Source organism: Megascapheus bottae, chromosome 15 (genome assembly GCF_031878675.1).
Source record: "Megascapheus bottae isolate mThoBot1 chromosome 15, mThoBot2.hap1, whole genome shotgun sequence".
NCBI lineage: Eukaryota > Metazoa > Chordata > Mammalia > Rodentia > Geomyidae > Megascapheus > Megascapheus bottae.
The window spans coordinates 7,430,470-7,446,417 of NC_143523.1; the positions used below are offsets into that span (position 1 = coordinate 7,430,470).

At 47.9% G+C, this 15,948-nt stretch overlaps 1 protein-coding gene across 5 annotated transcripts in view; it reads right to left on the bottom strand.

Annotated features, from left to right (window-relative positions):
• Tacc2 (transforming acidic coiled-coil containing protein 2) overlaps positions 1 to 15,948 on the bottom strand; it is a 120,185-nt gene that overhangs the window by 42,333 nt on the left and 61,904 nt on the right. For all 5 annotated transcript variants that reach the window (XM_090345706.1, XM_090345705.1, XM_090345707.1 and 2 more), the window contains one exon: positions 1,868 to 2,004. In XM_090345706.1, the coding sequence (XP_090201832.1) occupies positions 1,868 to 2,004 (137 nt within the window). The remainder of the gene's footprint in view (positions 1 to 1,867; positions 2,005 to 15,948) is intronic.

Below are 15,948 nucleotides of genomic sequence, written 5' to 3' on the forward strand. Positions count from 1 at the left end.
TAGTAATATTCCAGGCACTTTCCAAAGGAAGACTAAACAAAAGAACTTCCTCTCTGGCCCTTTCTTCCCAGGGTTCTCAAGACAATCCTCCTTTGTGGCCACCTATGCCAGCAGCCTGGACACATCTCAGGCTATTATAATGCTTCATGGGTCTGCGGAATGGACCAGAAGGTTGACGGCAGTGTCCAACAAGATATCAGACAGACCTTGTACAGCCCAAGGCAGAAGGGTTTGGAACAGACCCAGTCTCAGATTCACATGTAATCCTCACAAGTCCATGTGTAAACTCACAACCTTGCTGTAATTTTCACTAAGTCCTGGTTTAAAGGCACTATGGAGTGAAAATCAAAGGTTCTGAGGGATAGTGAGTCAGAATCAATTAACAACTCAACCCTCTCTCCCTGTGGGCTTATCCCTGATGCCAATGCAATGCTCATGCTTTTATTAACTGACATCCAAGAAAGAGGTGGGTGGTGTGTGTGTGTGTATGTGTGTGCACGCTCGTGCACATGTGTGTGCACACAGAATGAAGACTGTTCTCTGCTTAAAGTTAAGCATATGCAAGGCAGCAACAGGGAGAAATGGCAAACCATTCCCAGAGTGGCCTGGCATTTTATGGCGGACCTGAGGGGGGGGGGGTAGGGGATAGGGGGTGAGAGATTTGCAGAAATGGCCTTCCTCTACCTATTCCACAATTGCCAGGATTACAAGTGTTTGCCATTCTCCAACTTTTCATTAAAAATTATAAAAACAATATGGGAAGCCTGCTGCCAGTGGTGCATGCCTGCAATCCTAGCTACTCATGAGGCTAAGCTCAGATTATGATTCCTCCAATTAGCCTTACCTCCAATTAATTACCAAAAAGAAAAAGAAAGGAAGAAAAGAAAGCTAGAAATGGGGTTGTGGCTCAAAGTGGTACACATTAGCCTTGAGTGAAAAAAAAAATATATATATATGAGTCCCATATACCCACTTCTCTCAGTGACTACTCTACTCTTTACCCCCTGCTGCTTCTAGCTAGGCTGTGGCCACCCAGAGTACAGGTCCAGTCCTGTCCTTGGTTCCTCCACTGGCACAGAAGAGAAGCTGGGCTGGAATCAAGCCAGTGGACCCTGGATATTGATGCTCTATTGTGTGGTCTAGAGGGAACTGGGTCTGCAGATGCATCATGGGAATGCCAGGGGAGGGAATCCTCTAGGGCCACAGCTGTCCAGCCTGCATGGCTGTGTTTCCTTTCCAGGAGTCAGTCCCATTCCATGGAGTAGTGAAGGAAGCACACAGTAGGCCAGGAGGTCGGTGGGGCAGATGAGATCAGGTCCCACTCTCAGGAATCACTGTATATAAGCATACCTAAAGGTATTTCAACTCATGTGGTGGCGGGGAGGGGGGTTTGGAGGAAGGGAGGATGTAAGGAAGTGACAGGTGATCAAGTGGCCTGACAGTCATGAGGGATGGACCAGTAGAGACTGGACTCTCCACTCTCTCACCTTTCCCACTCACTGTTATCCTTCAGAAGCTTGTGGGACTATGGTTTGGGAATACAAGTGCAGAGTCACAAAAACTGTCCAGAACCAATGTTCTTATGGGGCCAAACAACCTAAGAACCTGCAGTGGCCCAGTCCTCAAAGACACTCAAGCCCATAATTAATCAAGTGGATCAACTGCAAAGCTCACAGTACATACTGATGGTACATTACCACCCTGCTTCATGAAGACCCGTGAAACACTAACTGGCACAAAGCCAAGGGGCTCAGTGGCTGGGGCCATGCATTGTCTACTGGTTCTATCCTCTGGGGCACGTGGCTTCCTTCAGTCCTGCCAAACCATGGCCACCTACCCACCCTCACCCCCGGTGGCTCCTGGTTACCTGGCTCTTCCGGGGCTGGAGGTGTGCTGATCTCGGGTTCTGGAACGACTTCAGGGGGCGGTGGGGGTGGGGCTGGTGGAGCTTTGACAGGGGTGGTTGACTCTGGGGTCTCGAACGCTTCTTCCGAGTCAGAACTCCTGGTAAAGAGAGGAAAAACTCACAGGTTAGCCTGGACCCAGGCGCCTTTCTGTTGAGCTGCTTATCATCTTCCAACCCAGAATCATTGAATTCCAGCTTGCTGGTCAACTGCCCTGTTCAGGGACAGATGTGAGGAAAAGTCATCTCCCCTGATTCCCAAGGTGAAGCACCACTGATTGTGCACAAATAGTGTAGCCTTTGAACTCAAGTCACACGCTTCTCACCTTAGTGGCAATTATCCAGTGAGCTTCAGCACCCACCATCTGGCATGCATTCTGCCTACCAGATACAGCGTGTGTGTCTGACGTTGTGGTTCCTACCCACCCCTGAAACCGTACCTTATAAACTCAATTTCCATTTTCCCTCTCCCCATCCTACCCATCACCCTCTCCACTTCCCTGCCTTCCTTCCCAGACCTTCTTATAACTTTGAGTATACATTTATTCACCATGTTTGTCTTATTCCTCCACTGGGCTTGGAAATGCCACACTGGCTCTTGTCTGTCCCAGGATCATGCCCAAATCTAAAGCAGGAGATGATGAATGAGCCCTGCTGAGTCACAACCCAATCAACAAAGATAGTCTGGAAGAATGGCTGACTGACACGGGCAGTGTAGATTCAGCTCTTGGTATGTAAGAAAATCTATGCCCAAGGAAAATTCCTCACCCCACGACTTGGCCCAATAGTTCTCAAAAGGAAACCTTCTCAATAGCAAATGGGGAAGCCAGGGGCCCAGGCCCTATCACGGGCTAAAGAAAGCCTTCAAGGTGACCTTCCTCTTCTGCTTCCCTGGCTCACTGATCTCAGGCCAGAAGGGCAAGATGAAGGCACCCCAGTCTCTGAGCCAGCATGCCACCTGCAGGACAGCAGGCTGCTGTTCACAAGCTCCTGGTACCCACCTAGCCTGGGCCCAACTCCACTTTAAGGACAGGAAGAGTTTTAATAAAGCCAGATAGGAATGATTCTTTTGCAACAAAGAGGTTCACTATCAAGACAGCAGATATTTAGGATTACAGAGCAGCATAAACCATCCCAGGGGGTGAATGGGGTGAAGAAGTATAATCAGAGAGTAACATAGCAGGGAGACAGAACAGGACATGGAAGGATGAGCCGGCTCATGCCCCAACACCAGGCTCACACTGCTAAATTCCCATAGAGACAAAGAATCAGCGAACTCACTAGAGGTCTCCCACCTTCTAAAGGCAGGAAACAGCTGGCAGAGCACCAGGAAGCAGCCAATCCCCGCACCATCCGTCAGAGCCAGAGAAAAGGAGCCATTTGGTGAGTTCCCTTTAGAAAATCGATATCAATATTGCTTCTGTAAGTTCTTGAGCATGGTTCATTTCATGAGTGGTAAAGATTTCCCATCAACCCACGAAGGACTCTGGTGCCTTCCAACCTTCCAGGACGCTAAGAGACCAAAACATCAGAACTACTCAGGAAGCTAAGAACTAAAATATCAAGGTTCAAAGTCAGACTGGGTAGACACATCCACAAGACTATCTAGACAATGCCAACAAAAAGCCAGGCTGAGCTGAGCACCAGAGGCTCATGCTTGTAATCCTAGCTACTCGGAAGGCTGAGAGCTGAAGAAATCAGTTTAAGGTTAGCCCAAGGCAAATCTCTGAGACTTTTATCTCCAATTAACTAGCAAAAAGCCAAAAGTAGAGCAGTGGCTCAAGTGCTACAGTACAAGCATTGAATGAAAAGGCTAAACAGGAACACCAGGGCCTATGTTCAAGCACTAGTACAACGAAGAAGAAGAAGGAGAAGAAGAAGGAAGAGGAGGAAGAGGAAGAGGAGGAGGAGGAGGAGGAGGAGGAAGAAGAAGAGGAGGAAGAGGAAGAAGAAGAAGAAGAAGAAGAAGAAGAAGAAGAAGAAGAAGAAGAAGAAGAGGAAGAGGGAGAAGGAGAAGAGGAAGAAGAAGAAGAAAACCAGCCTGGTGCTAGAGGTTCAGGCCTGTAATCCTAGCTACTCAGAAGGCTGAGAGCTGAAGATCACAGTTCAAAGCCAGCCAGGCAAAGAAAGTGGAGCTATGGCTCAGGCAGTGCCAATTTTGAGCAAAAAAGCTCAAGGATGGCACCCAGGACCTGAGTTCAACCCCCAGGACTGGCACAGAAAAAAAAAGAAAGAAAAAAGGCTGAAGGCATGATTCAAATGTTAGAACATCAGCTAAGCAAGTAAGCCAAGTGAGTATAAGGTCCTGAGATCAAACCCCCCTACGTCAAACAAGCAAACCCCCACAGATAGGTAACATAACTAAGCAGAGAGGGGTAACAATTCAGGGTAACACCCTTTGGTGGTCCCAGGAGTGGCCTTGGGAATAAACAACTTCCTTAGCCAGCTCCACACACATCAAGGACCCATGTTGACAAGACACACAGAGCCAACTTGCCTCTTTCCATGGCCCATTTGTGGGGCCAGCAGCCTGGAGTCCTCACTGGCACTCCCTGCCGTCCACATCCACCAGGCCCATTCCACAGGGGACCACAACTTCCAGGAGCCCAAAGCCATTGTTGCTGAAAAACAGCCTCTATCCCCAAATCCCCAGCCCTAACGCTGCTGCCTCCAGCACCCCGTGCCATGAGCTACAGAAGCAGTAAGCTTCACCAGCATTCAGACACCATAGGTTACCCACTGAAGCCAAGATGCAGAGCCAGGGGCCTGACACCCATCCCCTGCTTCTGCATCTCTGGGTGCTGGCAACTGGAAGCTCAGAAGCACAAAGCCCTGGTCTCTCTCAGTAGCATAGGCAATAGGGAGGGCCGGATGCTCTGGGGTCATAGTGGCTGAATTCCAATGAGGTCTCTGCTAGCACAGCTGCCAGTCTGAACACCTGCTCTGAGGAACTATCCTTCACCCCGGCTGGTGGGCCAGGCAGCACGTGGGATGGGCAGGGCACAGCACACCAAGCCCCTTTGTGCTTCCTGATTGCTATGAATGGTTCCTAACACATGAAGGGACACCTGGGCCACCAGAGCAGCACCTTGTTTTCGTATTTCTTCTATGCCAATTCTGGAAGGAGAGAGGCGTTAATTAGAGGAGGCAAATGGAAGCCTTGTAACTTAGCTCTCTTTTCCCCATTCAGTTTCCCATGGGCTCAAAGACATTCCCAAGACCAAGAATTCCTGTAGTCCATCAAGTCTGTATATAAATTTAAAGCAGCATTTTTGGACTTCCAAAGCAATAACGTAAGTTCCATCTATTACATGATTCTTTTCTACTAGAGGAAATAATGCACAAAATTATTGTTCAGGTTGCATGTACATTTTGCCTTTTACTAATGAGGAAAATAAAAACAAATTTTAAAGTGGGAGTAGATGACTTATACTTATAATCCTAGTTCCTCGGGAGGCTGAGATCTGAGAAGGCTAGCTTAAAGACAGCCTACTCTGAGCAGGAAAATCTGTGACATTCAACCAGCAAAAGGCCAGAATAGAGGAATGTGTGGATCAAGTGGAAAGTGCCAGAATTGTGTGAAAAAGGCCAGTGAGGGCATGAGGTCCTGAGTTCAAGCTCCGTCATTGGCTGGCATCCACCCCCCCACACACACACCTATATGGAAGAGAAGGGGAGGGGAGGGGAGGAAGGGAAGGGGAAGGGAGGAAAGGGAAGAGAAGGGGAGGGGAGGGGAGGGGAGGGAAGGGGAGAGGAGGGGAGAGGAGGGGAGGGGAGGGGAGGGGAGGGGAAATAGGAAAGAAAATATAGCATGGAAAACCTAATAGCTAGTCTTATTGAAGGTTATATTATATGACTAGTGCTGCATTAAGTTCTATTACTGCTACTAGGGCTTGAACTCGAGGCCTGGCTGCTATCCTTTTGCTTTTTTGCTCAAGGCTAGCACTCTACCACTTTGAGCTACAACTCCTTTCCACATTTTTTCTGAGTAGTTTGTTGGAAACAAGAATCTCACAGCCTTTCTTGCCTGGGCTGACCTCAAACCCTGATCCTCTGTTCTCAGTCTCTGAGTAGAGAGAATTGTAGGCATGAGCCATGGGTGCCTGGCTGGCCGTCTATTTGCTTTTTAATTCAATGCTGGCACTCTACCACTTGAGCAGTACTTCCACGTCTGGCTTCTTGCTGGTTAACTGGAGATGAGTCTTACAGACTTTGCTACCTAGGCTGGCTCTGAACTGAGCTCCTCAGATCCCAGCCTCCTGAGTAGCTTACTGGATAGTAGGCACATAGGGCTCAGAAAGGCAAACAACTTTGCCAAAGGCCACGTAGTTAGTAAACAATGGAAGCCAGAGCTCACATCCAAAACTATTTGTGTCTGAAATGTGTGCCCTTCTCCTGACATCTTTGGCTCTCTGATAATTTAGCAAGCTCTATGCATCGTGCTTTCTATTTTAATCATAGACAGTCTATCATGATGAACAATTAAACTGCTTGGATGAACTTGAAAATTGGACACAGGGTGTTAGGGGGGCCAAAGGCAGCCATTGTCTGGTAGATTTCACTCCTGGTTGCATGACTTTAGGAAAATTCCTGATGGGTACCAACAATACTCATTACAATAGCCCTTGTTGTTTTTTTTTTGTTTTTTTTTAACAGCAGGTCCTGTGGTGATGAGATTTTCTTCACCCAGGCAGATGGGCAAGAGAACCACCTCACCACATAAGCCAATTAACCTATCTGCACAAGGCAGCACAAGCTACTGCAGACACCACAGTGAGGCATATGCAGATTGGAGGAAAGATAGCCACGAGTGTCCCCAAGCACAGACAGATTGTGCTGGCCACAGAAACCCAGCCTGTACTGTAAAAACAGTGCTCGAGTATTTCCCTGGATTTCAGAGGATTGTTATAAAGTGCTGGGGTCTGACAAGGACCAGTCTGAAATGTTCTGCTTGCACAGACGGGGTGCAGACTCTTGACAGTGGAACCTCTCCCCAGTACAAGAGCCAGGAAGCCAGAAAAATCACCCAACGGGGTTGTTTCTCTATGTCTGTGATGTGGTTTAAATATCCCATGGTTTTACTTACATGAGTTATGACAAGGAAATGGTGGAAGTAAACAGGACACACGCATACTACACCCACATCTACACACACATAAAACCCCAATGAATCCGAGAACGCATGTGTGTGCACACAAGTAAAACACAGCCATCTTTTAATAAAGAGGTACTATAAATGTAGTTTTTCAATGCATCATTAAATGCTTCAATTTTGCTCAAGTTTTACTGGAGGCAATTCAAGGGCTGGAGAAAATAAATTGCAGAGACTATGCAATCTTACAACTTTGAAACTAGAAAAATTATTCCATTCCCTTTTCCTCTCCAATTCTGGGGCTTAAACTCAGATCCTGGGCACTAGTCCTTAGATTTTACTTTTCTCAAGGCTAAGTTCTACCTCTTGAGCCACAAATCCACTTCCAGCTTCTGGGTGCTTAATTGGAGAGAAGAATCTCAACTCACAGACTTTACTGCCCCCGCTGGCTTCAAACCATGATCTTTAGCTCTCAGCCTTCTGAGAAGCTAGGATTAGAAATGAGCTACCAGCACCCAGCTATTCTACCTTTTTACACGGGAGAGGAAACAGGCCCGAATTGCTGAAGTGGCTTGTCCAGTCTCCGGCTGTGGTTCATGGGAACCACAGCTAAAAGTATTCCATGGAAATGGACTAGCCTTCATTTACCAGTGCCTCTAAATAAGAGCCTTTTTCTAAACACAACACTCACCTGGAAATCTAAAGTTACTTAAATGCTTCCTGGTTAGTAACAATTTGTTCTTAAGCATGGCCGAGGAGGAAAAGAATATTTCCATACATATCTATTCTAGATAAATTTCTCAGCATATCACTTCACAGTTCCCCAAAGGAAAGTGTCCTAGAACTGGGAGGGGTCTATATGATCACCCACCCAAAGTGAAAAGACATGCCAGAGATGGGGACTCCATGATGTGAGTCCCATACTCTGCACTCCATACAGAGAACCCTGAGCACCAAGCCCAGGGGCTGCCTGGGGTCGGACCGGAGCTCTCTTTGTGCCGCCCCCACCTCCTTCCCCCTTAAAGACAGAGCGCAGGTAAAGGCCAACACTTTGGCTAAAAATCTTGCTGTGGAAAAAACAGCCAGTATCATCCAGACCAAGAGAGCATCTGTCATTCCTGGAAAGGGAGAACAAATCTTCCAGAAACAAAATTAAGCTTTCAGCAGCTCCAACAGTCTCATTCATCCACATCTCCTGCAAGTAAGGGTTGGGTGGATTTGTAAAGAAGTAGATATTCTTGAAAGGGCTTCATGCTAGACTCTATTCATCAAAATACTCCACTGAACAACAACTGTAGATAGCATTGTCAACAAAAGTTGTGCCAGACAAAACACACACACAATTGATTAGAGGCTAACTGAAAGGATCTTTCACTTTAATCTGCTCATCTTAGATGTAGTGAAATAACTTGCTCTGTGGTATCACTCCTCACATGTGTACAGAAAGGAAAATCAGGGGCTGAAAGTTTGGCCTAATGGTAGAGTGCTTGCCTAGCATGCACGAAGACCCGGGTTCAATTCCTTGGCACCACATACATAGAAAAAAGCCAGAAGTGGCACTGAGGCTCAAGTGGTAGAGCTCTAGCCTTGAGAAAGCCCAAGATCAGTGCTCAGGCCCTGAGCTCAAGCCCAGGACTGGCAAAAAAAAAAAAAAAAAAGAAAGAAAGGAAAATCAGAATTGCCTAACCCCATCAAATGTTGCCGTCCATCTTGAATGGTCAGAAGCTGTCCTCTGTGAGAATGAAGTCAGCTCTGCAAAGCCAGACTGCTGGAATTTTCCAAGCTGACATTTATAGTTACCTAGGAAAACTCAAGGCAGAGAACAGCATTTCACCTCTCGGCACCTGGTGTCTGCTGAACTGATTTTCAGATGTATGCATCTATCACACTCAGTGGGTATTCTGAGACGTGAGCAGGGCTCAAAGGAGCCAAGGGGAAGAGGACAGGGAAATCGAGGGTCTGCAGTGCAATGACAGCCAGCTGTAAACTGAATACAGCTGTAAGAAACAAGAGCTGATTCTGAATAACTAAAGCAAAAGTGGAATGTGTCGTAAGGCTATGAAAGGCTCCATACTTTAAATTCTAAAGAAGGCTGGGTGCTGGTAGCTCCTGCCTGCAATCCTAGCTACTCAAGAGGCTGAGATCTGAGGATCACAGCTGGCCAGGGGAAAGTCCATGAGACTCTTACCTCTATCCATCAAAAAGCCAGAAATGGATGTGTGACTCAAGTAATAGAGTGCTAGTCTCGAGTAAAAAACAAAGCAAGAGTGTCAGGCTTTGAGTTCAAGCCCTAATACTGGCATGCACTCACTCATTCATTCATTCATTCATTCATTCCATGGAGGGAGCATCCAATCAGACCAGCGTGGGTCACATCCCCATGACTTAGCTAGCAGTGGACAGGAAACCTTAACCCCAATGAAATGGGTGTCAAAAGACAAGTCGGAAGCCAAGTACCTGTGGTTCACACCTGTAATCATAATCATTCAAGAAGCTGAGATCTGAGGATTGTGGTTTGGAGCCAAAGAGGATTATGGTTCAAAGTCTGCTTGGGGTGAGGCACCGGTGACTCACGCCTGTACTCCTGCTCAGGAGGCTGAGATCTGAAGATGGCAGTTCAAAGCCAGCCCAGGCACAAAAGTCCGTGAGACTCTTATTTTCAATTAACCACCAGAAAACATGAAGTGGAGCTGTGTTCAACAAGGTAGATAGAGCGCTAGCCTTGAGCTGAAGAGCCCAGGGACAGTGTGCAAGCCCAGGGGAGCCTCAGGATAGGAAGAGTCTGCTTAGGCAGGAAAGTCTGTGTAACTCTTATGTATCTTCAATTAATCATCTAAAACCAGAAGTAGAGCTGTGGCTCAAAGTGACAGAGCAAAAGAGCTCAAGGACAGTAGCCAGGGCCTGAGTTCAAGCCCCACAACTGAACAAAAAAGAAAAAATTAAAAAGGAAAAAGAAATTCGCCTTAAATGGGTTCAAGGCTTTGCAAGCTACTATAAACAGTAATGGGGGCTGCCCTTGGGACCCTTCTGCACAAGACAGTGGCATACCACTGATGGATCACTGAGGTGAACACGCAAGTCACACAAAGGAGTCACCATCTCCACAACACACACTGCATTCAGCCAGTTAGAGGAATCCCAAGAAACCCAAGAAGCACATGAGCTCCAAGCTGCCAGGATTCTCAGCCCACCTCATACCACACCCCCTGGCCCCCCAGTCACCCACCCTGCTGAGGACTTGCCTCCAGTAGGAGCCGTCAGAAACCCTGAAGCTGAGGGGCCAGGAGTTGGGCCTCGTGGTAGAGTGCTTGCCTAGCATGCACGAAGGCCAGGGTTCGATTTCTCAGTACCACATACATAGAAAAAAAACCAGAAGGGTGCTGTGGCTCAAGTGGTAGAATTCTGGCCCTGAGTTCAGGCCCAGGACTGACAAAAAAAAAAAAAGAAAGAAACTGAAGCTGTGAGGACTTGCCTCCAGGAAATGCCCACAATTTAGAGAGGTGTTTTTTGTTTCTGTCGGTTGTGGGGCTTGGACTCTGGGCCTGGGCGCTGTCCCTGTGCTCTTCTGCTCAGAGCTACTGCCCTGTCCCTTGAGCCTCAGTGCCACTTGTGGTTTTCTAGTGGTTAACTGGAGATAAAAGTCTCATAGTCTTTGAACTGTGATCCTCAGATCTCAGCCTCCTGAGTAGCCAGGATACAGGCGTAAGCCACCATGCCCGGCCATAGGTTACTTTAAGCTAAGATAAACATACAATTTTTTTTGTAGAGCTTTGCTTCTGCTTCTGCTTTTGAATATAGAAATGTTGAAGGAATGTTGAAGGATTTTTCATACTGTTCTCTCACACAAACACAACAGGTGAACTCAGATTTCCTACAAATTCTGAGCTGTAGCACATGAAATTAGGTGATCCTGACAACTTACACAAGACAATAGCACAATATCCATCAAAGGTTAAATTGAGCACCACCAAATCCAAGTTCCAAGTTCATACTGTAACTCTGGACAGATCACTCACAGGCCAGGACCTGTTTTCTGGTCTGAGCCAAGGACAGAAGGTGCAGTTGATATTTGTTGTGCAGGGTTGCTTTGAGAGCAGTTGCCCCTGCAGAGCCCTCACACACTGCCAGGCCTTTGGAAAGAATTTACCTGCTCCTGAAAGACCTTAAAAAGTTAAAATCCTACAATCAAAATCACTCCATCTTCCCCCTAACATACCAGACAAGCCTAAAGATAGTCATGCTTGGATTTCCTCTCCAGCCCCCTGTAGCAGGAGAACGCAGTGCCAATGATTCATGAGTTTAGAGCACGTGCGAACACATACACACATATACACACACTGCAGAAACAGCTGTGGGCAAGGAAACGCAAAACTAAGCAGAAAAAAAAAGTCACTCGAATATTTACTGAATTAATTCCCAGCCACTCCAAGAAGAATTGTAATCTGCCAGACAGAAAAGTACAGACAAATCTACGGTCGGATCCATGAGGTACCAAGGGTCCTCCCTCGTGCATTCCCCAAAAACGGAACCTCATCAAAACAGAGACAGGATGAGAAGGAGCCAGCTTCCACAGAGGCAAGAAGGGGGGTCCATGGGGCCAGGAGATGTGGGGTGAAGGAGGCTGGGGGAACGAGGAGGACAGGGACAAGCCCTAGAAACAGGGCAATGGTGGTGATGCCTCAGGTCTAGTTTCAAAACATAAACCAGAGACCCACTGGAGGACCTGACCCTAAAGAAGGACTCACCCTGAGTTAGAACTTCCTGGGTGTTATTATATTTTGTGCATGAACCAGTACTGTAGCTTGAACTCAGGGCCTGAGAATGGTCTCTGAGCATTTTTGCCCCAGGTTAGTGCTCTACTACTTGAGCTACAAATCCACCTCTGGCTTTTAGTAGTTAATTGGAGATAAGAGTCTCACAGACTTTCAGGCCCAGGCTGGCTTCGTGATCCTCAGATCTCCGCCTCGTGAGCACCTAGAATTACAGGCTAGGATTACAGGATCACCACAGCTATCTGATTGCTTGAGGAAACAGCAACAGGACAGGAGTAGACTCTGGCATGAGTTCAGAGGCAAGAGAATGAATCTTGAGAATGGCAGCCACAGTAGCTCAAGTATCTGGACTTGAGACACTGGTGGTGTGATAAAAGCAAGTATCAATCTGACAGTAGTCACCTGGCTATTTCTCTCCCTGGTGTCTCTTAGCCTGTGACTTATGAACAGTCTATCCAGCCTTCTCTACATCTATGAAAAGAAGTCCAAGGCCAGTTTTGTACTTTGTGTTCTCAAACCTCTTCAATCAAAGACTCAAAGTTACCTTCCTGCTGTTAGTTCTGGTTGGTTTCAGCAGGAGTTTTAATGTGCATTCAGTTGAGCAATGAGGGCTGATAATTCATCACAGGATACATTAATTGATCACCAGCATTAAGAAAAGGACAGCTACTCGGGAGACAAAGATGGGAAGATTACTATTCCAACCTAACCCAGGCCAAAATACTACTACTAATAATAATAAAGCTAGTAAAACTATCTCAAAAACCAAAACCAAAACAACACAATAACCTGAGCTGGGCACCAGCAGTTCACACCTGTAATCCTAGCTACTCAAGAGGCCAAGATCTGAGGACCATGGTTCAATCCCCAGGCAGGAGAGTCTGAGAGACTCATCTCCAATAAACTACCAAAAAATCAGATGTAATCTAGGCACTGCGGGTTCTCACTTGTAATCCTAGCTATTCAGGAGGCAGAGATCTGAGGACTGGGGTTTGAAGCCAGCTTCAGTAGGAAAGTCCATAAAACTTTTATTTTCAGAAGCGGTGCTGTGGCTCACATGGTAGAACGCCAGCCTTTAGCATAAAATCTAAGAGAACGCGTGGAACCTGAGTTCAAGCTCCATTAGCAACACATGCGCGCGCGCGCACACGCATGCACGCACGCACACACTCCAATGACAACTCTCATTACTAAGGCTAAGAAGTGAGGCTGCCCAGTCCTCTTAAGTCACAAATGGAGGGACTCTGAATTAACAGTAATACTCAGAACAAGGCAAGTTAACAAAAGTAGACGTTTTCCTCTTCTTTTTCCTTGGGCGGATGCCCAAATCCATCCTATGGCTTGCCTTTGCACTCCGTCTAAGACTGTTCCTCACCACTGTCCAAGCTTCAGCCCTGCCATGTCCTCCTGTAGGCCCCGTGACAGCCACACCCAATGCTGCTTGGCCTACACCATCCCTATCAGCCCTTCAAGACTGTGTCTTGCACCCCTTCTGGCCCAGGAAGGACTTCCCTAGGCTCGACTTCCTCCATGCAGCCCTCCCATCCTAGCCATCCCATCATGTTATTCGGTATACAACATGTGGAAAATGATGGTCATTTGTGGGCAGGGATAAGAGGGGGAAACTGGAGGAAAGCAAAGGAAGGGCAACATTGTCCAAAAAATGAAATGTACCCATGACCTGACTTAGGAGATGGTGGGCCCTCTGTACAACTCATTAATAACAATACAGGTATTTCTAAACTCAAACAATATCCAGGGAATTAGTCAGTACTGTGGGCCTGGACTAGAAAACTAATATGTAAGCCCAGATTTACACACTTCCTACATGGTTTCTTCTCCACAGCCCCCAAATAGAGGAGTGCAGTCTCTGCACTCTGCCTTACCTGTTGGGGTTCTTGGCAACAGTGAGGAAAACGGAGCCTCACTCCTTTTCACTGACCTCGCAACTGGAGCCTGGGTTCCCAACAGCCTCTGCTCTTCCTCCTCGCCCTCTGTCCCAAGACATGCTATTCTGAGTGACTCCCCAGCAGCCCTGCACCCCAGGAAAACATCATAGAGCCACTCATGAAAGGAAATGCGCAGTGGAGGCAGGACCTCCCTGTGAGCTTTGCCTAAAGTGAAGCCAGCCTCCCCCCTCCCCACCTCTTCCTGGAGGGAAAATTTACTTCCAGACCACTCCAGGCGCCTCCTTTTCATGCAGAACAAGGAACAATTAACTACATCTATTACATCTGTAATGCTCGGGTGGGAGGCCGCCCTTGATGCCACTGCTTCTGAAGTTGCAGAGACTCTGGGTCTGGTCCACATTAAAGGAGGCACTGTTCCCACAGGCTTGGGACAGAATACACACATGGCTCCCCTGCAGTGGCCAGCAGCAGCAGACATGTGAGCCATTCCCTCTGTTGGATTTTCTCCTGGCCAAAAACAGCCCAGAGGTGTTGGCTAAGCCAAGCTTCCACGTAACACCAACAGCCTGAAATAACCACAGAGCCAGTGTGAAGTTAAGACCCTGTCCTTGTGTCTGACAGTATTCCAGTTCCGCGCTAAGCCTCTTCTAGAACTTGGGGTACTTAAAACTCAGTCTCCACAGACACTGGTACCAAAAGGCTGTGACCCCTGAAGACCTGGCCTTTCCCTGGAAAGTTCCCACAGAGAGTGGTCAGTCTACACCCAGTCCCCTAGATGCACCCTCCAGAACAAACCTGAGACCCTACCTAAAGAGTAACTAAAGCAAGAATGGGCTGAGAGCATGGCCCAACAGGTAGAGCACCTGCCTGGCAGACATGAGGCCCTGAGTTCGACCCCGAGTACCACTATTTTAATTAAAATAAAATGACCTCCTGACTCACACTGAGTAATGAGGAAGGGAGCCTAGGTAAGATTTTATAAATGATATCTATCTCCACCCCCCCAAACCGGGTCCCGAGGTTCCTCTCCTGCTGGTTCCCCTGGCAGAAGCTGCAAGCAACTCCCTTTCAGAAGCGAGCAGGGAATGTCTTCCTTCACCCAGCCGGTGAGACTGCCTGCCCAGCCCTGCACGGCAGCACCAGGTCCCTGCAGCTCAGGGACTGAGGCTTCTGAGGCTCAGGAGGTGAAACAAAGGCAATGTCGAGTCCTCAGGCCCGTGCCAGAATCTGCCAGACTCTGCAGAGTCCACCAGCACCGCCAGCCTCCACCAGCTTCCTCCTCTGCGCCCACCCACATGCCTGGGCTCCCCTGCCAGAAGCCTGCGGAGGTGAAGTGGATGAAGGCAGGGATGGAACAGACAGGAGAAGAGCAAAGAGAAAGATGGGGAAAAAGAGGGAAGGGAGAGATAAAAAGGAAGACGGGAAGGGAAGTAGGGAAGGTGTTCAGCCGTCTGAAGCAGGAGTGCAGCAATCCGGGAGAATAGTAATGGACATGTAAACACGGCAAACCACCCAGGAGCTGGCAGAAAAGAGGGACGGGGCGGGGTCCTGCTGCTACCCAAGCCACATGCCATATTCTTAAGACGGTTCCCTTCCCTGTGGAGGGATATCACGTCATGGTGCCAGGGCAGACTGTGTTGAACTGTGGCAATAGGGCAGAAGTGACACTAGGGTGTCGAGCCAGGCCTCTCCACAACCCGTGGAAAGCCCATGTGCTCATTACTGTCATGGCTGGCAAGACACCCACCCATGCACAGACTCATTCACAAACACCTAGTGAATCCCACATGGCTGGTGCTGGGCCAGGGGCTGGAGACGGAAGCATACACAAGCAAAGGCTGATGAGAACAGGGAAGCAAATGACCTAATTACAAGTCAAGCTGAGGATTATGAAGAACCTGGAACAGAGACTAATGGGATGGAAGATACTGCAATCACATACCACATATGTACATTTAAATGAACTAAAGTGCTTGGGTTGCGCCCATGGCTAAGGACCACTGGGATAGTCTGGATTAGAGACATTGCTGTCCTTGCAGATGTTATTTCGGACACCACAGGAGAACAATGGTGGGAGAGATTCAAAGGGAAGGAGCCAGCCAGAGCAGCATGGGGGTGGAAGACTTGCCCAGTGGGTCTTTATCGCATGAGCAAAGGCACTGAGGCAGGAGAGCTATAGCCCTTGAGCTATCCCTGAAGAACTGATGAGGATAGCCTTGTAGGCCATGCCAAGGTTTGAACTTTAGATTAAGCAAAGGAAAAGTGGACTAG